Genomic DNA, 17,399 nt, shown 5'->3' on the forward strand with positions numbered 1-17,399 from the left:
CTCTCGCATGACTAAAACAACTTTTAAACGTACACATGTTCCACCAAAACAAGTTCCTTCCCGAGGCTATTCTGCAGCGGCACCGTGGCTCCACTCGGCGCTCAGCACCGCCCAAGACGGTTGTGATTGGTTTAAAGAAATGGCAATAAACCAGAGCACGGTTTTCTCCCATCCCGGAATGTTATGTGGACTCGCCAGACCCTCCTCAGCAGCGCTGTGGAGGAAGGCAAAGCGAGACTACTGCATCACTGAGCTGCTGCTTAGCGATCGGGCATGCAGAAAAAGCATAGCATCACAATTCACACAGCATACACGCCTGGGGTACACATGCCGAGTATGAATGTTAACATGGGGAGACTATCTTTAAACAAGGGGGGAGAGATCATTCATAATGTTTGCAAGAAAATCCATCTGAACTAGACTACGAGTCTACAGCCAAGCGGTCTGTGAGGCTGTACAAACTTACACTTACTATGACATAAACCCGACGCAAATGCCAAAAAAATAGCATGCTTAATAGTTAGAGTTAACGCAGTTCTAGCTGCCTATATTCAGAGAGCTGTATCCTTTTTCGAAATAACCTGTAATTAATTTTTTATAGTTCATTTTAGGTGGATGATTCCTCATCATTAATGGAATGAGGTGGCAAAACACCAGTCGAAATTAGATTGACCAAATTAAAAATACATATTCATTAAAATGTGGTAATTTACTTCAAGGGTGAGGTATATTATGAAGCACTTTTCTTGAATCCGCAGTGGTTTGAGAAGTTAAGGGCAAAAAAAAAAAAAAAAAAAAAAAAAAAAAAAAAAGATGAATTTACATTAATAAAAAAAATAAAAAAGAACTAGATGATCAATTGCACTGCAATGCAATTAGCAGGTTGGGTTGTATAATGCAGCCCACGACGCTGTTCTCCCTTTGAGGCAGTACACGAGCCTAGGCTGAACTGTCATTTTCAGACACTTGAAAGCGTTTACAAAAGGACTCCATCAAGTAACAAGGGGGGACACTTAAAGGCTGTGTTATTCAAGATGATTATAAACCTAGAACACAGCAAATTGTTGTACTGCGTAACAGAGACAGGAAACACAATCTGCAGTGTGACTGCAGTGCAGAAAGCAGTATACTCCAATGCCTGTGAATTATCAGCCTTTAGAGCTCATCTACCAACAGGTTTCCAGGGTTCATTCTTGTTAGCAGAAAACAGAAGGCACTCTGCCATAAACACCGTTTCTATGCTGACTATAAGAAATAAAAAAAAATTTTAACCTTAAAAGAAATAGCTCTATAGCCCACTAGACTCCCATAACAAGCTCTTAGACAGGACAATAAAAAAACTTGCAAGATAACTTGCAATTTTCCTTCTCCTCTTCCTCAATTCAAAATCTTCCCAAGCAAACACACCCTCAATACTGCTGTCTTGCCCTTGAGGTAAGCCTTTAATGTAACCTACTAAATTACCAACCGTTAATCTAAAGTCCAGTCTTGCATTGCCAGAACTTCCTCCACAGCGCTACGGAGGAGGGTCTGGCTAGTCCACACGACATTCTGGGATGGGAGAAAAACGTGCTCTGGTTTATTGGCCTCTCTTTAAACCAATCACAATCGTCTCTTGGGCGGTGCTAAGAGCCGGACAGAGCCACGGTGCTGCTACTATATACAGTAGCCTCGGGAAGGAACTTGTTTTGGTGGAGCGTGTGTACGTTCAAAGGTTGTTTAAAGTTTAACTGAAATCACATTTAGTTATCTTTTTTGCAGTCACAAATTATTAGGGTTGGGTACCGAAACCCGGAAATATTTTTCCTCCGTCGCTCCGAAACAGACGTAAAAATATCACTCTCATAGCTAGCGTAAATATAGGCTACTTTTAAAATGCCACATTTTCCCTCTGGCCTCACAAAAACGGCGGTAAAAGCACATTAACCATTCACTGCACGTGATCGCTAGTAAACATATTACATCTTTGATGTCATTTTTCATGTCTGATAAATGAACGAACCGTCACGGTGCACAGCATGGTGCACACAACTTACGTAGAATACACGGTATGTAGATGGATGCACACAATGTGGATCCAAAGTTCACAAACTGTTACCTCAGTCCCCAGTCTTTGACACTTGCACTACTGTCTGTTCAAAATAAATAAAAAGAAATGTATCCTTAACTCCTGACTCAACTGGGATATGACCCGAACCATAACCTCTGTGCACCGTCACACCCTTCATCTCTTAGCAGTTTTTCATTACTAAAAAAAGAGAGAGAGAAAAATGGTCTTTGGGGAAATATCAGAAATTTCCCTTTACATATCAGTGGCTGGAGGGGCGTATCCGTGTTTGATTGACAGGAGTTGGCAGGCTGAGCTTACATAACTGCTTCATACAAATCTTGTCTAAAAATTAAGTGGTTAGATTGGTTTAAAAAAGAATTCAGCCAACGTGATTGGCTGTAAAGAAACAAGTTATCCATCAACGAAGTAACCGTATTCTGACGGATTAAAAGAAAAATAGGACGCAGTCACGAAACCAAAAAACTTAAAATATCAATTTTGCCATTTTGGTTTCGGAGTCTTTTCTCAACACATGAGGACAACACATGATTTACACAGCAGATATGTACTGTATGCTTTAGCAGACATAAAAAAAAAAAGTAATCAGTAATATTAAAACAAACACAAATGGCACCTCAGAAGCTTAAACAATTATCTCAGCAGACCGAAAATGGAGATCTAAAATCTGGTTAAATAAATGTAGCCATGTGGGTAATTTCCATACCACTGATTACCTTCCTCAGCCATGAGAGAATAATAAATATGCAACATATACTGTTAACTAGAAAAGCCTCAAGAAAATTAGGGGATTTTTTGAACACTGCAAAGTGACTGATCCGTTAATGTTTGCCAGTCTTTTATAAAGAAAGAAAGTGAAGGTTGGACAGCTGCTACTCCATCTGCACCAACTACTAAAAATAAGGACAACTTTGGAAAATATAAAAACAGTCAAACTTGTTTGTGGTGCGAGAAGTGAGACTTTACAACTGGTTGTAATATCCTGAAGAGTAAATTAATAGATCTTAATGAGACATGGGACACAGGTGGTGTTTTTCTTTACTTTTAAAAAACATGCACATTGTGAGGCTCACTGCCATGGAACATCTCAACCGGGTTGAGTCACTGTCTGATAGACGCGCTCCTGATTTGGTTCTATAACAAAATTGTATCTTTTCAAACAAATTACAATTCGCAATTACAATAGCTGCTAATGTCCGAGGGGAAATTTCTTAAATAACCTTTGTGATAAGACCGCGTCCTGGATACGTTATCACTCAAAACAACCACTTAAAAACATCAAACTATCACAGATAGCCTTTAGGAACAAAGCGAAACCCAGATTAAATTTAAAACATGACCCCTGTGACACACTCCAGACGGAAGCTGATCTGACATTAAAATGGCCTTCAAAAAGGTCTCTTACAGGCAGCTCAGATGTGCTATTCTTACTGCTTACAGGTGTTCTTTTTCTTCCTTTGTGCTGTAATGAAGACTAGTGCGAGAGCACACCTAAGGAAATGGCAGAAGGTTGAAAAGGAAGCAATCTTTACTGTGGTCACTATGCCACGAATAGAAAAAAATAACCAGATTGTGCGGGGTACAAGATGTGCTTACATAATAGCCGTTTAACATAAGAAAAAGGAGGCTGAATGGATTGGGTGCAGAATGTGCAAAAAATATACAGTATGTGCAATGAGCAGGTGTATGTAGGTTAAAGGGGAGGGGGGGGGATTGGTTCAAACAGTTTGTGTCCAGGGTGAGAGGAATTCAGCGTGAGATGTCCATACTTTATAATAATCACTGCTGTATCCTCTTCACGTTTCCATGAGCTAAATATACAATAACTAAACAATTGCATTGGACTACTTTGAAGACTGGTTTGTTTTTGTAGCAGAGATCCAAAATAGCCAGTACAATACTGACTGCACTGTTAGAGGGAAGACTACTGATGGTAACATTACTTCCTAAGTTCCCTCGGGGACAACAGCAGAGAGAGAGAGAGAGAGAGAGAGAGAGAGAGAGAGAGAGAGAGAGAGAGAGAGAGAGAGAGAGAGAGAGAGAGAGAGATGGGTGGGGGGGTTGTAGTTTCTGTCGCTCCCATGAAGAATTCTAAGTAATGACAACAACAGTCGGTGCATCCACATGACGCAAGCCTTCGGTGACCCCCACCCCTCCTCAACGCATTTGATGGTAGCGTTTATCCCATCAGATTGAGGACAACACGGAGGATTAAAAAATAAAAAAAAATGGACTCTTCAGAAGAGGTCATTATCTTGTAAACGCCTCTGTTGTTCTTTCTCAGCGGTGACATAAAACGCATCACTCGAGTCGCTGTGCGCAAAAGTAGCTATTGCTATCTGCTATTGCTTTAAAGTATTAATACATACATATAACCAATATTCTTAACGGCTAATGTGATAATTTTTAATGTGATCACTGTATGTGTATTCACTTAGTGATTGATTTATAATTATTTATAGGAAGTTGCTTAGTAATTAGGTTTGGGTGCCATTTCCAGTACAGGGTGTAATGGTTCCATAGCAACGCGTAATCGCGTATTGAATTGAATTCAATTTTATTTATAGTATCAAATCATAACAAAAGTTATCTCGAGACACTTTACAGATAGAGTAGGTCTAGACCACACTCTATAAATTCCAAAACCCCAACAATTACAGTAATTCCCTATTGAAGACTGAAGAACAGAAGGCTGGCATTTCTTTGATTTAAATATTTTCCTAATGTCAGCCTCTCTCTAAGGCTTGTAATGTTTAGACAAACAGGGAAGCATTTGAGAAGTTTGCCTCATTTTGGTAAATGACAAAAAGGTATTGTAGAAGGATGGTTTTAGTCCTCAAAGTGAGGTATCAATAAGTACTTTTTAGTTTAATAAGAACCCTTTTTAGGGGTCTAAAAATCACCCATGGTGTGGAGCGATGTGGAGACTAACTTTCTTCAAATGAATACATAAAATAAACTGCATGCCATATGCCTTATTTCTATCCTGTTTTCTACATGGGTTTCCACTGTTTGAGATTTGATTGGAGCTATTTTACCTATATCATCTTATTGTGTCCTCTTCTTCTACTTCAATGGTTTAATGGAACCCAACTGTAGAATTAGCACCATGTTTTGATCACAATATGCCAAAAATACTGAGGGAAATACAAATTATTTCACATTCTCTTTTGCTGATTATCTAGAATTTTGGTTAAAATTTGCGCTACATTTAAATGCAAACCTCTTTAGATCAGGAGTAAGGGGTGAGCTTTAAAGGAGGAAAACAAACAGTGAAGAACTTTAAAGTGCTCATATTATGCTTTTTGGCTTTTCCCCTTTCCTTTATTGTGTCATTTATCTTTTTTGTGCACGTTAAAGGTTTACAAAGTGAGAAAGCCCAAAGTCCACCCCAAAAGGGACTTATCATCTCCAACAGAAAACACTGTTCACAAAACTGCTCCAAACAGCTCTGTTGTTGTCCAGCCTTTGCTTCAGAGACAAACGTGGTCACTTTGGAACACGTGTTATAATGCTCGCTTAGCTGCTAGCATGGCACGCGCTCATACTCTGCTTCTGACTGGCTAGTAGTCCTTACCTAGCTACTGTGAGGGTACGCCCTCATACTCTGCTTCTGACTGGCTAGTAGTCCTTACCTAGCTACTGTCAGGGCACGCCCTCATACTCTGCTTCTGACTGGCTAGTAGTCCTTACCTAGCTACTGAGCATGTGCGACTCCCAACAAAGATGGGACTGAAGCGAGATGCCTCACTCTGTAGCTAAAACAGAGAGCTCAACACACAGCTGCAGCCATGTGCAGTACAACAAAAATATGGTGTTATTTGAAAATGAAACTATGTAAAGCTATTCTGACATAAGATCTAAATTAAATTATGAACCTGAAAATTAGCATAATATGAGGTCTTTAAAAGGTGTGAAATTTAACTCAGCAGCAGACCATCTATCATCGAACTTGTTGTTGGTCTATAACAGTGGAGACTGTGTGAGTTAAAAGAACTAGAACAAAGTATCCAAAGGATTGCACTTTCAATGAGGCTTCAAAGAACAAGTGCTACTGGTCACTCTGCAGCCCTGGATAGGAACACAGAGGTCAAAGAACTCAATGTAGAAGAAAGTGGAGAATAAGGAACTGAATAAACTGGAGCAGATAAGGATTTGCTGGACAACTTGAAAAGACTGAAAAAAGATGAAGAAACCACAAGATAAAGACAACAATGATTCAGAAGACGTTTGAACGGGAAAGTGACAGAAGAAGAGCTCTGTTGGGGGGTTTCTCTGCTGGCCAGTTTTATATGCTACGACTTAAAAATAACCATTTTTCCACTTCTTAAGAGATTTTTCGGCCTCTGGCCTTTGACCAGCCATGCAGATTTAGAAACTGTGACTGAAAAAGTTGAGGGGAAAACGAAATGGACAGAAAAGGTTAATTTATCGTTGGGTTTTAAAGAAAGCATTCACTTTGATGGAGCTATATTTTCTGTCTCATGTCTAACTGCATTTTAAACATTGATGGGCTGTTGAATTTTAACCGACCCGTGTATCAACATTTATTTATTTGTGAAATCACTGAGCAACAGTGGGGCATTTTCTGCTTTGTTAGTTTAGCCGGTCTTCAATTAAACGCAAAACCCTGAAGCCAGTTTGGAAATGTCAGATCAATTCCATATATACTGGCTCATCACTGTGTGATCGAACTGCTGCTGAGAGCATAGGCATGGTTAGAAAGTGTTTGAAAAATCTATTGCATATCCTGAATCTACTGCATTCAAAAGGTGGAATCAGAGGAAACACTACCGTTTTCAGTAACACTTTCAGTAACACTAACTACTTAAAAAAGGTAGACATATGAGTGACATGACACGGTCATGAACACATGACACAGTCATGACACATGAACCCTAACTCTAACCATAACTTGTCATGACAAAAACCAAATGGCACTTACTGACGTTACGTCATAAACGTTTATGACTGTTTATAATGTTTATGACACGTTCATGACAGTGTCACGTCACTCTTATGTAGATAACTTTGAGTAAAGTGTAACCCTATTTTCTAGTATGGTCCAATCAGCTATATTTTGAGAATAGCAGGTCAAAAACTGTTGTTAAAAGGGTTTCTCACAGAGTGGGTTTAAGGAGACAAAGAAAGAATAAATAATCTGCTTCTTCCACTACATGCTTCTGGTTCGGGTGTTAACAATAACTGTGTCTAAAAGATAGGTATCATTTTATAGCCAAACATCGGTTTTGGTTCTGTTGAATATACTGTAGAGTGAAATGCGACTTAAGTGTCCAATTCAAGCGAAATTTTTGGAGAACTGCTTTTCAATTAGATAAAACAAAACACCTTTTGTCTGGCCAATACTGTACATAGCATGGGCAATATTACCAGGTGATTGTAGCTGCTCACAGATCGGTGTCCCGGTATATGTCATGTCTCCCAACATCTCTTTTCAGCACTATCAGATGAGCCCAAGTACCCTTGATTGACACACATCATGTTTCAAATGTATTTGAGTTGTAATTGTGTTGTTTATTGTGTGACTTAACACTATTAGTTATATAAAAGAATATATTTTTTCCCAGTCAAATCATAATATCTGTTTTTCAAACTAGCTGAACTACGTTGCATTCTTCCTATGAACCCCTTAATATGTGCAGAGCTACCTGGTCAGTGTAACGCTTATCAGTTCAATTTTCTAAGCACAAACGGACATTTGGAAAAACAGAAAAATGGGTTCCAATATCCAATTTTTTTCCCGTCTCGACAAATTTAAAAATTGGATATTCAAACTGTTTTTCCAATTTTCTATTTTTATTCAGAGGATCAGAAATTTTGAAAATTACAAAATTGCATTTGAGCTCCAATTATTCAATACTGCAATGGTATTCTCTCCCTTGTTCTGCCTAGTTACCCCCCGCCCCCCGACTCGAAACCATCAGTTGCAAGCACCTCTGACCCCAAAGTCTATCAGTTTTTAGTTTTTTTGGTCCATATGCAGTTAATGACCTGCATATTCCGCAAAGTAGAGGAAGAGAATACCATTGCAGTATTGAATAATTGGAGCCCAGACACAGTTTTGTAATTTTCTAAATTTCTGATCCTCTGAATAAAAACAGAAAATTGGAAAAACAGGTTAAAGATCCAATTTTGTAATTTAGGTGGAAAAAAATGAAAATTTTGATATTTGAACCCATTTTTCTGTTTTTCCAAATGTCCGTTTGTGCTTAGAAAATTGAACTGATAAGCGTTACACTGACCCTACCTCCATTAGATAAAAGTACCCCTGGTTGGGAATCAAAGCAATAAGTAACGATGAATTGCCGTACAAAAACACCAAAGATAAGCTGACTAGTGTCGCCATCACATCGTTTGTCCATTAGAAAGCACCGACGAAGTTTATTTTCAACTGTATAATGTCTGACTTTGTACACATCTTTGTCACAGTCGAGATTTGTCAATTTAAAGAAAATCGGCCAATGCTTTTTTTTTGTTATCAGATCTTTTTTTTTACTTTTGAATACTGAGCGCATTACATTTAATGTTTTTTAATGAATGGGGCAAATACAGTTTACATAGAGAGTTGAACAACGATTATCCAATGTGTGATGTAGCTCTGCATTTATAACATGTTCACAGACAACAATTGTAAACTATGTGGTATATTTTGTTGACCTTATAGGAACTGCAGTACAACTTGTATACTCCTGTCTATATCAGCTTTAAAAATTTAGTAGGATTCGGGCTCTTCTCTCTGCAGTGATATCAATTGGTACCGTAGAGCACCCAAATCCAGGGTACAGCTTGGTTACTCTTTACTATATTGACAAAAATAAAATGTAAAGTCTGAAAATAATTACATGTCAGTATTTCAAACGGTTTGTGGACCAAAGGAAGTCTACATAAATGATAGAATAAATGCACTATAATAATGCTGGACATAAAACTATGTCACGCGATGTGATTATGCATGGCTTCTATTAGGCTCTCTCCAGATTGTTTAGAATTGGTCTGAAACGAAACAAAATTGTTGGAAATGTAAGAGAGGATGGCCAATTACTTCATGTCCTATGGTCCTGTGAGAAGGTCCAGCAATTTTGGACCGGGATACATGATAACCTATGTCGGATTGTAGGGACCCAGGTTCCATTCAGCCCAAGATTATTTGCTGTGGGAGACTGGTCAATCCTAAACGGGATGGATAAGCACATAAGCTGGGTCCAGACTATTTTAATGATAGCCAGACAGATTCTTCAAAGAGGATGGAAGAATGAAGGGGGGGCGTCAATCCAGGAGTGGGCTTGTGAGATGGCTAGGGTGGTGGCCTAGGTCATATAAATGGTTTGCCAGATTGGATGTCTACACTAGAAAATGGGGAAAGGACCTGAGCTTTCTGGAGGACTCCTAAGAAGCAGTGCTGGGGAGAGACATGAGAGACGGCTTATGATGATGTCATTTATACATATGTTTATTTGGTTCATGGTTTATTGTCTATTTTGTTACTATTTTGTTGAATGGTCTAGAATGTTGTAGTTGCGGGGTCATATTTTCTTGACTTTTGTCTGGGTGGGTGGTGATGAAAGGGGTGGGGTGGGGGGTTGATGTTGTGAGTTATAGGTTTTGTTGAGAAGAAGGCAAATAAAACATTGTTAATCACAAAAAATAATGCTGAACATGACTATTGGAATTCTCTTACAGAGAGGTTTCAAATAAATTACAGTCTATGGAATAGAATTTAGTCATTACGGTTTACCACAAGGCTGGACTCCTGACCACAGGTAGCACTGGTACAGATGTTATCGAAGCGTGATTTCTCATTTATTAGTGCCATGTTTGGAAATGCTGCGGCCTATTTTGATACTGCAGCTGCTTCTTTTTTTTTCCACAGAGAACAGTGGGACAAAGACAAGAAAGCAAGAGAGCGAGACAGAGACAGCCAGTCGGAGTGAGCGGGGAATGCAGAGATCTGAGGACCTGAGCAGATGTTGTACAAAGAGATAGGAACACAGAGTGAAAAGCCACGGGGGCATGAAAGATGTGGAAGCCAAAGACAACGCATAGTGATCTCTGTTGTACCGCGGACACGAGAACTGCAAGAGGCTGTTTCAAAAACTCAGTGGGAGTACAGCAAAAAACAGTCCTCACACAAAAAAAAAAAAGCATTGATAAATACTGCATGTACGCACATAAATGAGCTCAACCCATCATTTGTTTTTAACTTTTGCGGGTTTTCACACGTGCTATTAATCCACATATTCAGTCATTATCATCTAAGATGAAAATTATTCAGAACTAAAAAAAAATAAAATAGAAGACAGAATCGACAGATATGGCTTTAGACATCAGATAGGGGTACTTAGGGGGTACTAACCTTTGGTGCTGACAATCTTAGAGGTGAGCTCCAGAGTCTCGATGTCCTCAGAGCCAATGTTCTCCAAGGTGATGGTCAGCTGCTGTGTCTCCCCGTTGAAAAGTTGTACGGACACGGTGCTGGACAGTTCCTCTTTGGATGTTGGCTGAGGCGTGTAGGCTGACCTGTTTAGGTTTGTGGAGAAGAGAGATCTTGTCAGTGATAATAGAAAGTAAAAAGCACTAATTTTATTGCTTTTATTCCTGGAAGGGGTCAATATGAATTAAAGGGATAGTTTGGATTTTCTTTTTAAGCAGCGTCGTATGAAGTACTTTTTCATAATCAGTGTATTTCTTACAGTAGATGGCGGTCAGCACACCCCCAGTTTGGAGAAGCAGACAGGAGTACCGACACGGAAGCTAAGCCATGTACTGCTGTGGATGGGGGCAGCAGCTAAATGTATTTTAGACACATAAAATAAGGACCACCTAAAAAAAAATCAAGTTACCCTTTTGTTTTTTACCCTTTTCAACCTGGACCCTATTTTCCTATGCTTTTTGTGTCTAAGTGACTGATGGGAACAACAATCTTTGACACTGGTCCTGTATTAAGCGAGATCGCTGCAGTCGGCAGTGGCGAAACAAGCTACAATGTAAGTAGCTTCACAAAACCTTCACAAAAGTGCTTGTTTTTGCCGCTGACAGGCTCAGATTAATGTTCTACGTGTCTGACAAGATTATGGAAAGGATTTCTAAGGAGGTCGACCTTTCTGTTACAGAGTAAGTTTTTTTTTTTAAACATAAAAACTTCCGTGAAATTGCGTCCGCTAAACCCACCAGACTCATTTTGGCATCGTAAAATACACAAAGTGGACAAGAACAAAATAAAACTACAAAAAGGTGTTTTGGGTCGTCTTCCCCCTTTTCCAACCATCACAACTCTAGTTTTGGTTGAAATAAACACAGTTTACCGATTTACAAGTGAAAATATGTTGGCTCTATACACGCTAAAAGTATTGCTCGAGTATGGTGGATTTAGTGCTAGCAAATTCAGAGCCGTTTCTGGTTAAACAGAAAGGTCTCAAAGAGGTTTTGAAGGTCTATCCCTGAAGGGATCCTTTCCATAATGTTGTCAGACACTTTTGTGAAGGTTAATACAAGCTGCACAATTGCCCTATTAACTTACATTGTAGCTTGTTTCGCCGCTGCAACGATCTCGCTTAATACTGGACCAATGTCAAAGATTGTTGTTCCCATCAGTCACTTAGACACAAAAACATAGGAAAATAGGGTCCAGGTTGGAAAAAACGGTAGTTACCCTTCAAGTGTATGCTATATTTAGAATAATTTCCCCACTTAACCTTGTTGTCAGACAGCCCTTTACAACAGGGAACTGAAGCCGTTGTATCCATCTATGCGCTATCCAAAGCCAAAAAAAAAAAAAAACATAGGAGTTGCTAGTCTACCGCTGCCTTAATCGGTTAGTTTGTTTGTGTTATTGTGTGACTTTGAGTTTTAGTTTGGATTCACACCAGGTAAAATGTTTGGTGGCTCTCAGGAGAGCATAGGTAACTGCTGCAGTTCCCTGTCGTAAAGGGCAGTCTGACGGAAGGGCAAAGCGTTGAAACTAATCTAATTATATCTGATTTTTAGCTAACATTTTTGGTATTAGTTATTTTTAGGTGGTTAAAATACATTTTACTGCTGCCATCTGCCTGGCTCTCCTGACTGGGGGCGTGTCGATCACCATCTACTGTAGGGAATACACTGGCTATGGATAAGTACCTCATACAAGCCCCCAAAAACTCCAAACTAACCCTTTAAGATTTCTAAGAAAACAACTCAAGACAAGAGATATAAGGCCTGTAATGGCAAAGGCAAGTGTGGCTTGATGTGGCTTGATATGATGCAAACAGTTCCATTATACTTCTATCATAATTTGAAGAACAATTCTTGAGGCATTCATCAACTAGCGATGTGTGAAGATTCATATACTCTCTCTCATGTTTTGAAGAAGATGATAAAGTGCTTTTTAGAATCTCATTAACTGGAACGCCATTTGCTGATGGCTCTTTTTCACAGTGGGGAGTCTTGCTGAATGCTTCGTGGGCTTTGCCATCAAACCTCATTTGGTTTAAAGTTTGAATGTTTAATATGTGTCCATTTATGAATAAGTGTAACCAAACCATACCTGGGATAAATAAAAGAATGTCGCTCAACACTGGCCACAAGCTTTGTTTTGATGTCATTAAGAACAGTCAGTGGATTGTTCACTCGGTGAATGATAAAATGTCTGTTTTACTCATATGGGCCCTTGATTCTTAAGACCGTACAGCATACACAATATATACAGCAGCCGATGGAAAACCTTTTTAAATGAAGAAACTGAGACCAACCAATCCCAAACGTCACGGGTGGCACTAAGCACCGGGCAGAGCCACTGTGCCGCTGCAAAACATGCAAACGTGTATGTTCAAAAGTTGTTTTAGTTGTGCAACAGAAAACTCAGATTGGACAGATAGTCTAGCTAGCTGTCTGGATTTACCCTGCAGAGATCTGAGGAACAGTCAACCATAGTCCTTAGAAATCCACCAGAGTTTAGAATGCCTACACAAAGAAAGCGGAAGGCTAGCGGGCATCCGGCCGGAATTTCCAGCGGCAACGGAGCAATCCCGGAAGTGAAACGTCGTGGATATAGACTAGTGCTTTGGCAACTTTATCAGCAACACACCTGTGCATTTTAGCAAATATTTCTCTCCTTTAAACTCAGAAAGTAAAATTGCTTTGTAAAACATGGCTGAAGGCATACAGCAGACCTATGCTCAGAGCATTTTAAAATGTTAGATGTTTAACACTGATGTTAGTAACCAAATAAAAAAAAGAAAAAAAAGAGAGAAGCTGTAAGACTGAAGCTTTGCGCTAGAGGCAAAAAGATATCTGAGAAGTCAATGAGGCACCTCTTCAACTGAGGTCAAAGCTGAAGTCTACCTGTGGAGCCAGCGAGAGCATCCAACAGACTGTTGGATACTGTATAGCATTTGTATTCCATTTGCATCATGTATCTGCTGTGGTACTCTCCCAACACTGGAGAGTAAAAACAGTTTCCACATCAAAAGCTGCTGAAGTGCTGTACTTACAGACAGGACCTACAGTAAATAGTGGATTTTTTCAGCAGCTCGGCTGTCAGAATGATTTACAACACTCCAACAGGGTGCTTTACTTGTAGTAATTTAACCCATGATTTCTCCTCTTATGTTTCCCACTTTTACAAAAATGGGATTTCACCGTACATGAAAACAAATTCACCGGCTACTCTGATGTTGAAGTTGAGAGAGGACTGCAACTATTTCTGGCATCGGAGAAAGAAAAAAAATGCTCGGTTAAGCAGCCAAGGTTTGCTTTGTTTGTATTGTTGTATTTTAAGTGTCTCAATGCACAAGAACCTGGGCAGTGCTCAAGTTAAATGTGCAATACTTACCTGTTTATTACCCTTTAAACTCTAATATGAACGGGTGTAGAACAGTAATGATAACTTAATTATCAGCAGCAATTACCAGCTTAAATGGATACTCTGCCCATTTTAAAACCAGCTCTGTGTCATCTTTTTGTGGCCAGTGTGTATAGATGAACGGTGATTGGTTTCCCCTCGGTGGCTCTAGCGTACAGAGCTTCCCGTGGCATCATCCTGCGGACCTCGGCAGACCTCTCTGCTCCGTGGGGAGCTCAGTGCACACGGCACCATGGACGGAAGCAAAACATTGTTCATCTAAAAACACACTGCCGTGACACAGAACTGTATTTAAATCAGCAAAATATCGCTTTAAGTCACAGCCACTTCCAAAAGAAGAAATGTTCAAACATATTCGCTATGAAAATATATTCACAAAACGCCTGAGGTTGCATTTGATTCAAAAGTGCTTTTTGAATCATTCTTGTGACATTGCTGGTTTGTATGAAATGGTGCTCGGCATGAAGGGATGGACTAGCCACTCCATCATTAAGCCTTCTCTTTTTAATCGGAAAGATACTCGAACGCAAGTCAGTGCATACATTTTTCATACAGTGATCAAATAAATAAAAAGGACATATGGCAAACACTGCATTAACCATATTGATGGCATTGAAACACACACAGGTCTTATGTGAACAGCAATGACTTAAAGTCTGCATTATTTCAAATTATACAAATTTCTGGGCTACTTTTAGGTCATTAATCTGGCATATGAGGGTTTAAAGTATGTGGATTACCCTGCATCATTCCCCGATAGGATTTGTGTGTGACAACATATTAAAATGGGCCAATGACACGCTGCTGAACATTTACCTTTTGTTACTTGTTGGTATATGGAATATCAACACTAGCCAGTCTGTGCAGTCTGTGAGTAAGTAGGACAGTGGCACATTTGTCATTGTTTTGGCGCTGTACTCCAGCACAATGGATGTGAAAAGAAACAATAGCTATGAGGGTAAAGTGCTGACTCTCAGCGTTTACGGTGTTTGAGGGTGTTCACATCAATCAGCATGTGAACAGTTTAGGACTCGTTGCCCTTTTATATTTTTATGGCCAAACGGTGCAATGTGCTTGTCTGTACAGTCTGTCAACCAGACCTCAATTCAATTTCATTGTGTAGTACCAATATCTTTCAGTTCAAGAAAATGCATAAAGAAAAGAAAAAAATTGAAGTTGCCAGAAGAGTATTTTATTTTTATTTATTTATCATTTTCAATTATTTTGTATCTTGGTCTTCGCTCTCTCTTTTCTCTGTAAAACTGAATGTTAACTGGCCGACAGTCTATCTATTTCTGTTTGTTGTCTCATATGACAAAGGGGCTGGTACAATAAGATTTTTGTCTTCATCTCCTTTCCGTTCATGGATATGTGATGGAATATAGCAAATAATTTATGGTTGAATAATCAAATGTGTCTGTTTCCATGAGCGGAATAAAAACAATGTGAGGTGAAGTCAATTGAGCATGTGTTTCACTTACTAAAAGAGACCACAATGAAGCCAAAAGGCCCTATGAATATAGGTATAGGATTATAAATATAATGATTTTAATTCATTCATTCATATAAAAGTTGGTCCCATTAGATCTAGTTTATCTAATGAAGTTCAACCTTTGACCTAACAATTTAATCTGATACGTCTCATTTCATATGCATTGTGCTGGAGTACAGAGTCTATGAAATGAAGAATGTGTCACTGTCCTACTTAGGGACTCCCCCTGTAAAGTTTAAACTTGTCAAATGATCCGGTTAGCCAGTTGTTTAAACAGTGTGGGCATTACCAAACGTTGCATTAACACAAATGTGTAGCCCCTTGTTATATATTGTGTTGGTGTTTAGTTAAACACATTATGAGCATGAAAAGACACATATTCAGAGAGTTTCTGACCGTGGTAGTGAGGTGCTGAGCTGGAGACGAGGAAGGGAGGGAATGACCTCCACCAAACAGCCACTAGTTTTCACAGCAGGCAGGCCCTCCAACAGGCAATCGCTGTTTACACCAAACACTGACGTGTGGTAACCTGGGTTCAAATACACAATACAGGGAATGAGTGGGTCATGTTTTGAAGAACAGAAGCCTAAAGCTCGTTCTTTTTGTGCAACATCTGAGTACTGGAATTAAAAATCGGTTTTCAGATGGATTCACCATTGACGGTGATGTTGCCAGCTGTACGTGGGACGCCAACCAGAGTGACGGGGTACAGGCCAGACTCTGCAGGCAGGGACAGCGCAGCAGGCAGGGATTCAAACTCCACTCCAGATGTCAGCAAACCCTGAAAACAAGAAAAGATAGCAGTATAATATCTGTAGAAGCAAAAACCAAACTATCACAAAACGTAAACTAACTAAAACGTTCTTGGCAAATGATAGCATGAGCCAGTTGAAATACAAAGATGAGAATAAAAAAAAAAAAAAAAAAAAAAAAAAAAAAAAGATTGTGAAAAACCTGGAATCAGTTTATTTTCCGCCTGTCAATCTGGTTCAGCAAATAATGAAAGTGTAAAAACTTCTTTTCTACAAGAAAAAAAAACTCCCATCACAAAGAGCACAATAGTGACAATGTTTTGTACAGCTTCCCGATTTTTCAAAAGTCAGAAAAAAACTGGAAACAGCCGTTTTAAACCAATAGAAACGTAAAAACTCTGTTCTCATTTGACATTTGACTGTTTGTGCACTGCATGCAAACACCGCTCTCATTCTTTCTCAGTTTTCCCTTTAAAAAAAAAAGCAGAGGGACGTGATGCTGACCAATTCTCCAGTTAGAGTTCAGTGAAGTACCTCTCCAACTGTTTCATGTGATTCCCCATCTTAATTTACCCATGTTGTTTTGAAGATTAAATCGCTGTCAGCATGACGTGGCCATTCCCATTGGAGAAAATTGCTCTCCATGGTAAATAGCCACTTGAGAGCCATGTGAGCCTGAGAAGTGATTTGAAATAAGTCCTACAGATCACAACGTAAAGGGACGAGGGATCAGACAGGTTTTAAATTCAGCTGTCCAAACTCTCAGTATTCCATGCCATCTCGAGCTGTCTGTCCAATGGGTAATTCTGTGCCCTTTAATCAAAGGGTTTGTAGTAAATGTAGAAATACCAATTATATAAAAGAATTGCTCAAAGGATAAGTCTGGTTTCCTTCAACTTGGGTCCTATTTTCACAGTTTTGGCCATCGCTTATATCCATTGTACTTCAGGTTTACTTCATAGGCTGTGTACTTACAGTATATATATATATATATATATATATATATATATATATATATATATACACACACACATACACACACAAATATATATATATATATATATATATATACATACTGTAAGTACACAGCCTATATATACACACACATATACATACACACACACACACAAATATAGATATAAAATATAGATATATATCTATCTTTTTTTTGACTGAAAGAGACAATTATATTGTTAATCGCTATTATTTCTGAGATAGTTAATTGTA

At 39.0% G+C, this 17,399-nt stretch overlaps 1 protein-coding gene across 2 annotated transcripts in view; it reads right to left on the bottom strand.

Annotated features, from left to right (window-relative positions):
• Window positions 1-17,399, bottom strand: part of trappc9 (trafficking protein particle complex subunit 9) — a 270,852-nt gene that overhangs the window by 203,213 nt on the left and 50,240 nt on the right. For both annotated transcript variants that reach the window (XM_028597569.1, XM_028597568.1), the window contains 3 exons: window positions 16,075-16,201; window positions 15,817-15,949; window positions 10,443-10,606 (listed from right to left, as the gene is read on the bottom strand). In XM_028597569.1, the coding sequence (XP_028453370.1) occupies window positions 10,443-10,606; window positions 15,817-15,949; window positions 16,075-16,201 (424 nt within the window). The remainder of the gene's footprint in view (window positions 1-10,442; window positions 10,607-15,816; window positions 15,950-16,074; window positions 16,202-17,399) is intronic.

Source organism: Perca flavescens, chromosome 14 (assembly GCF_004354835.1).
Source record: "Perca flavescens isolate YP-PL-M2 chromosome 14, PFLA_1.0, whole genome shotgun sequence".
Classification (NCBI taxonomy): domain Eukaryota; kingdom Metazoa; phylum Chordata; class Actinopteri; order Perciformes; family Percidae; genus Perca; species Perca flavescens.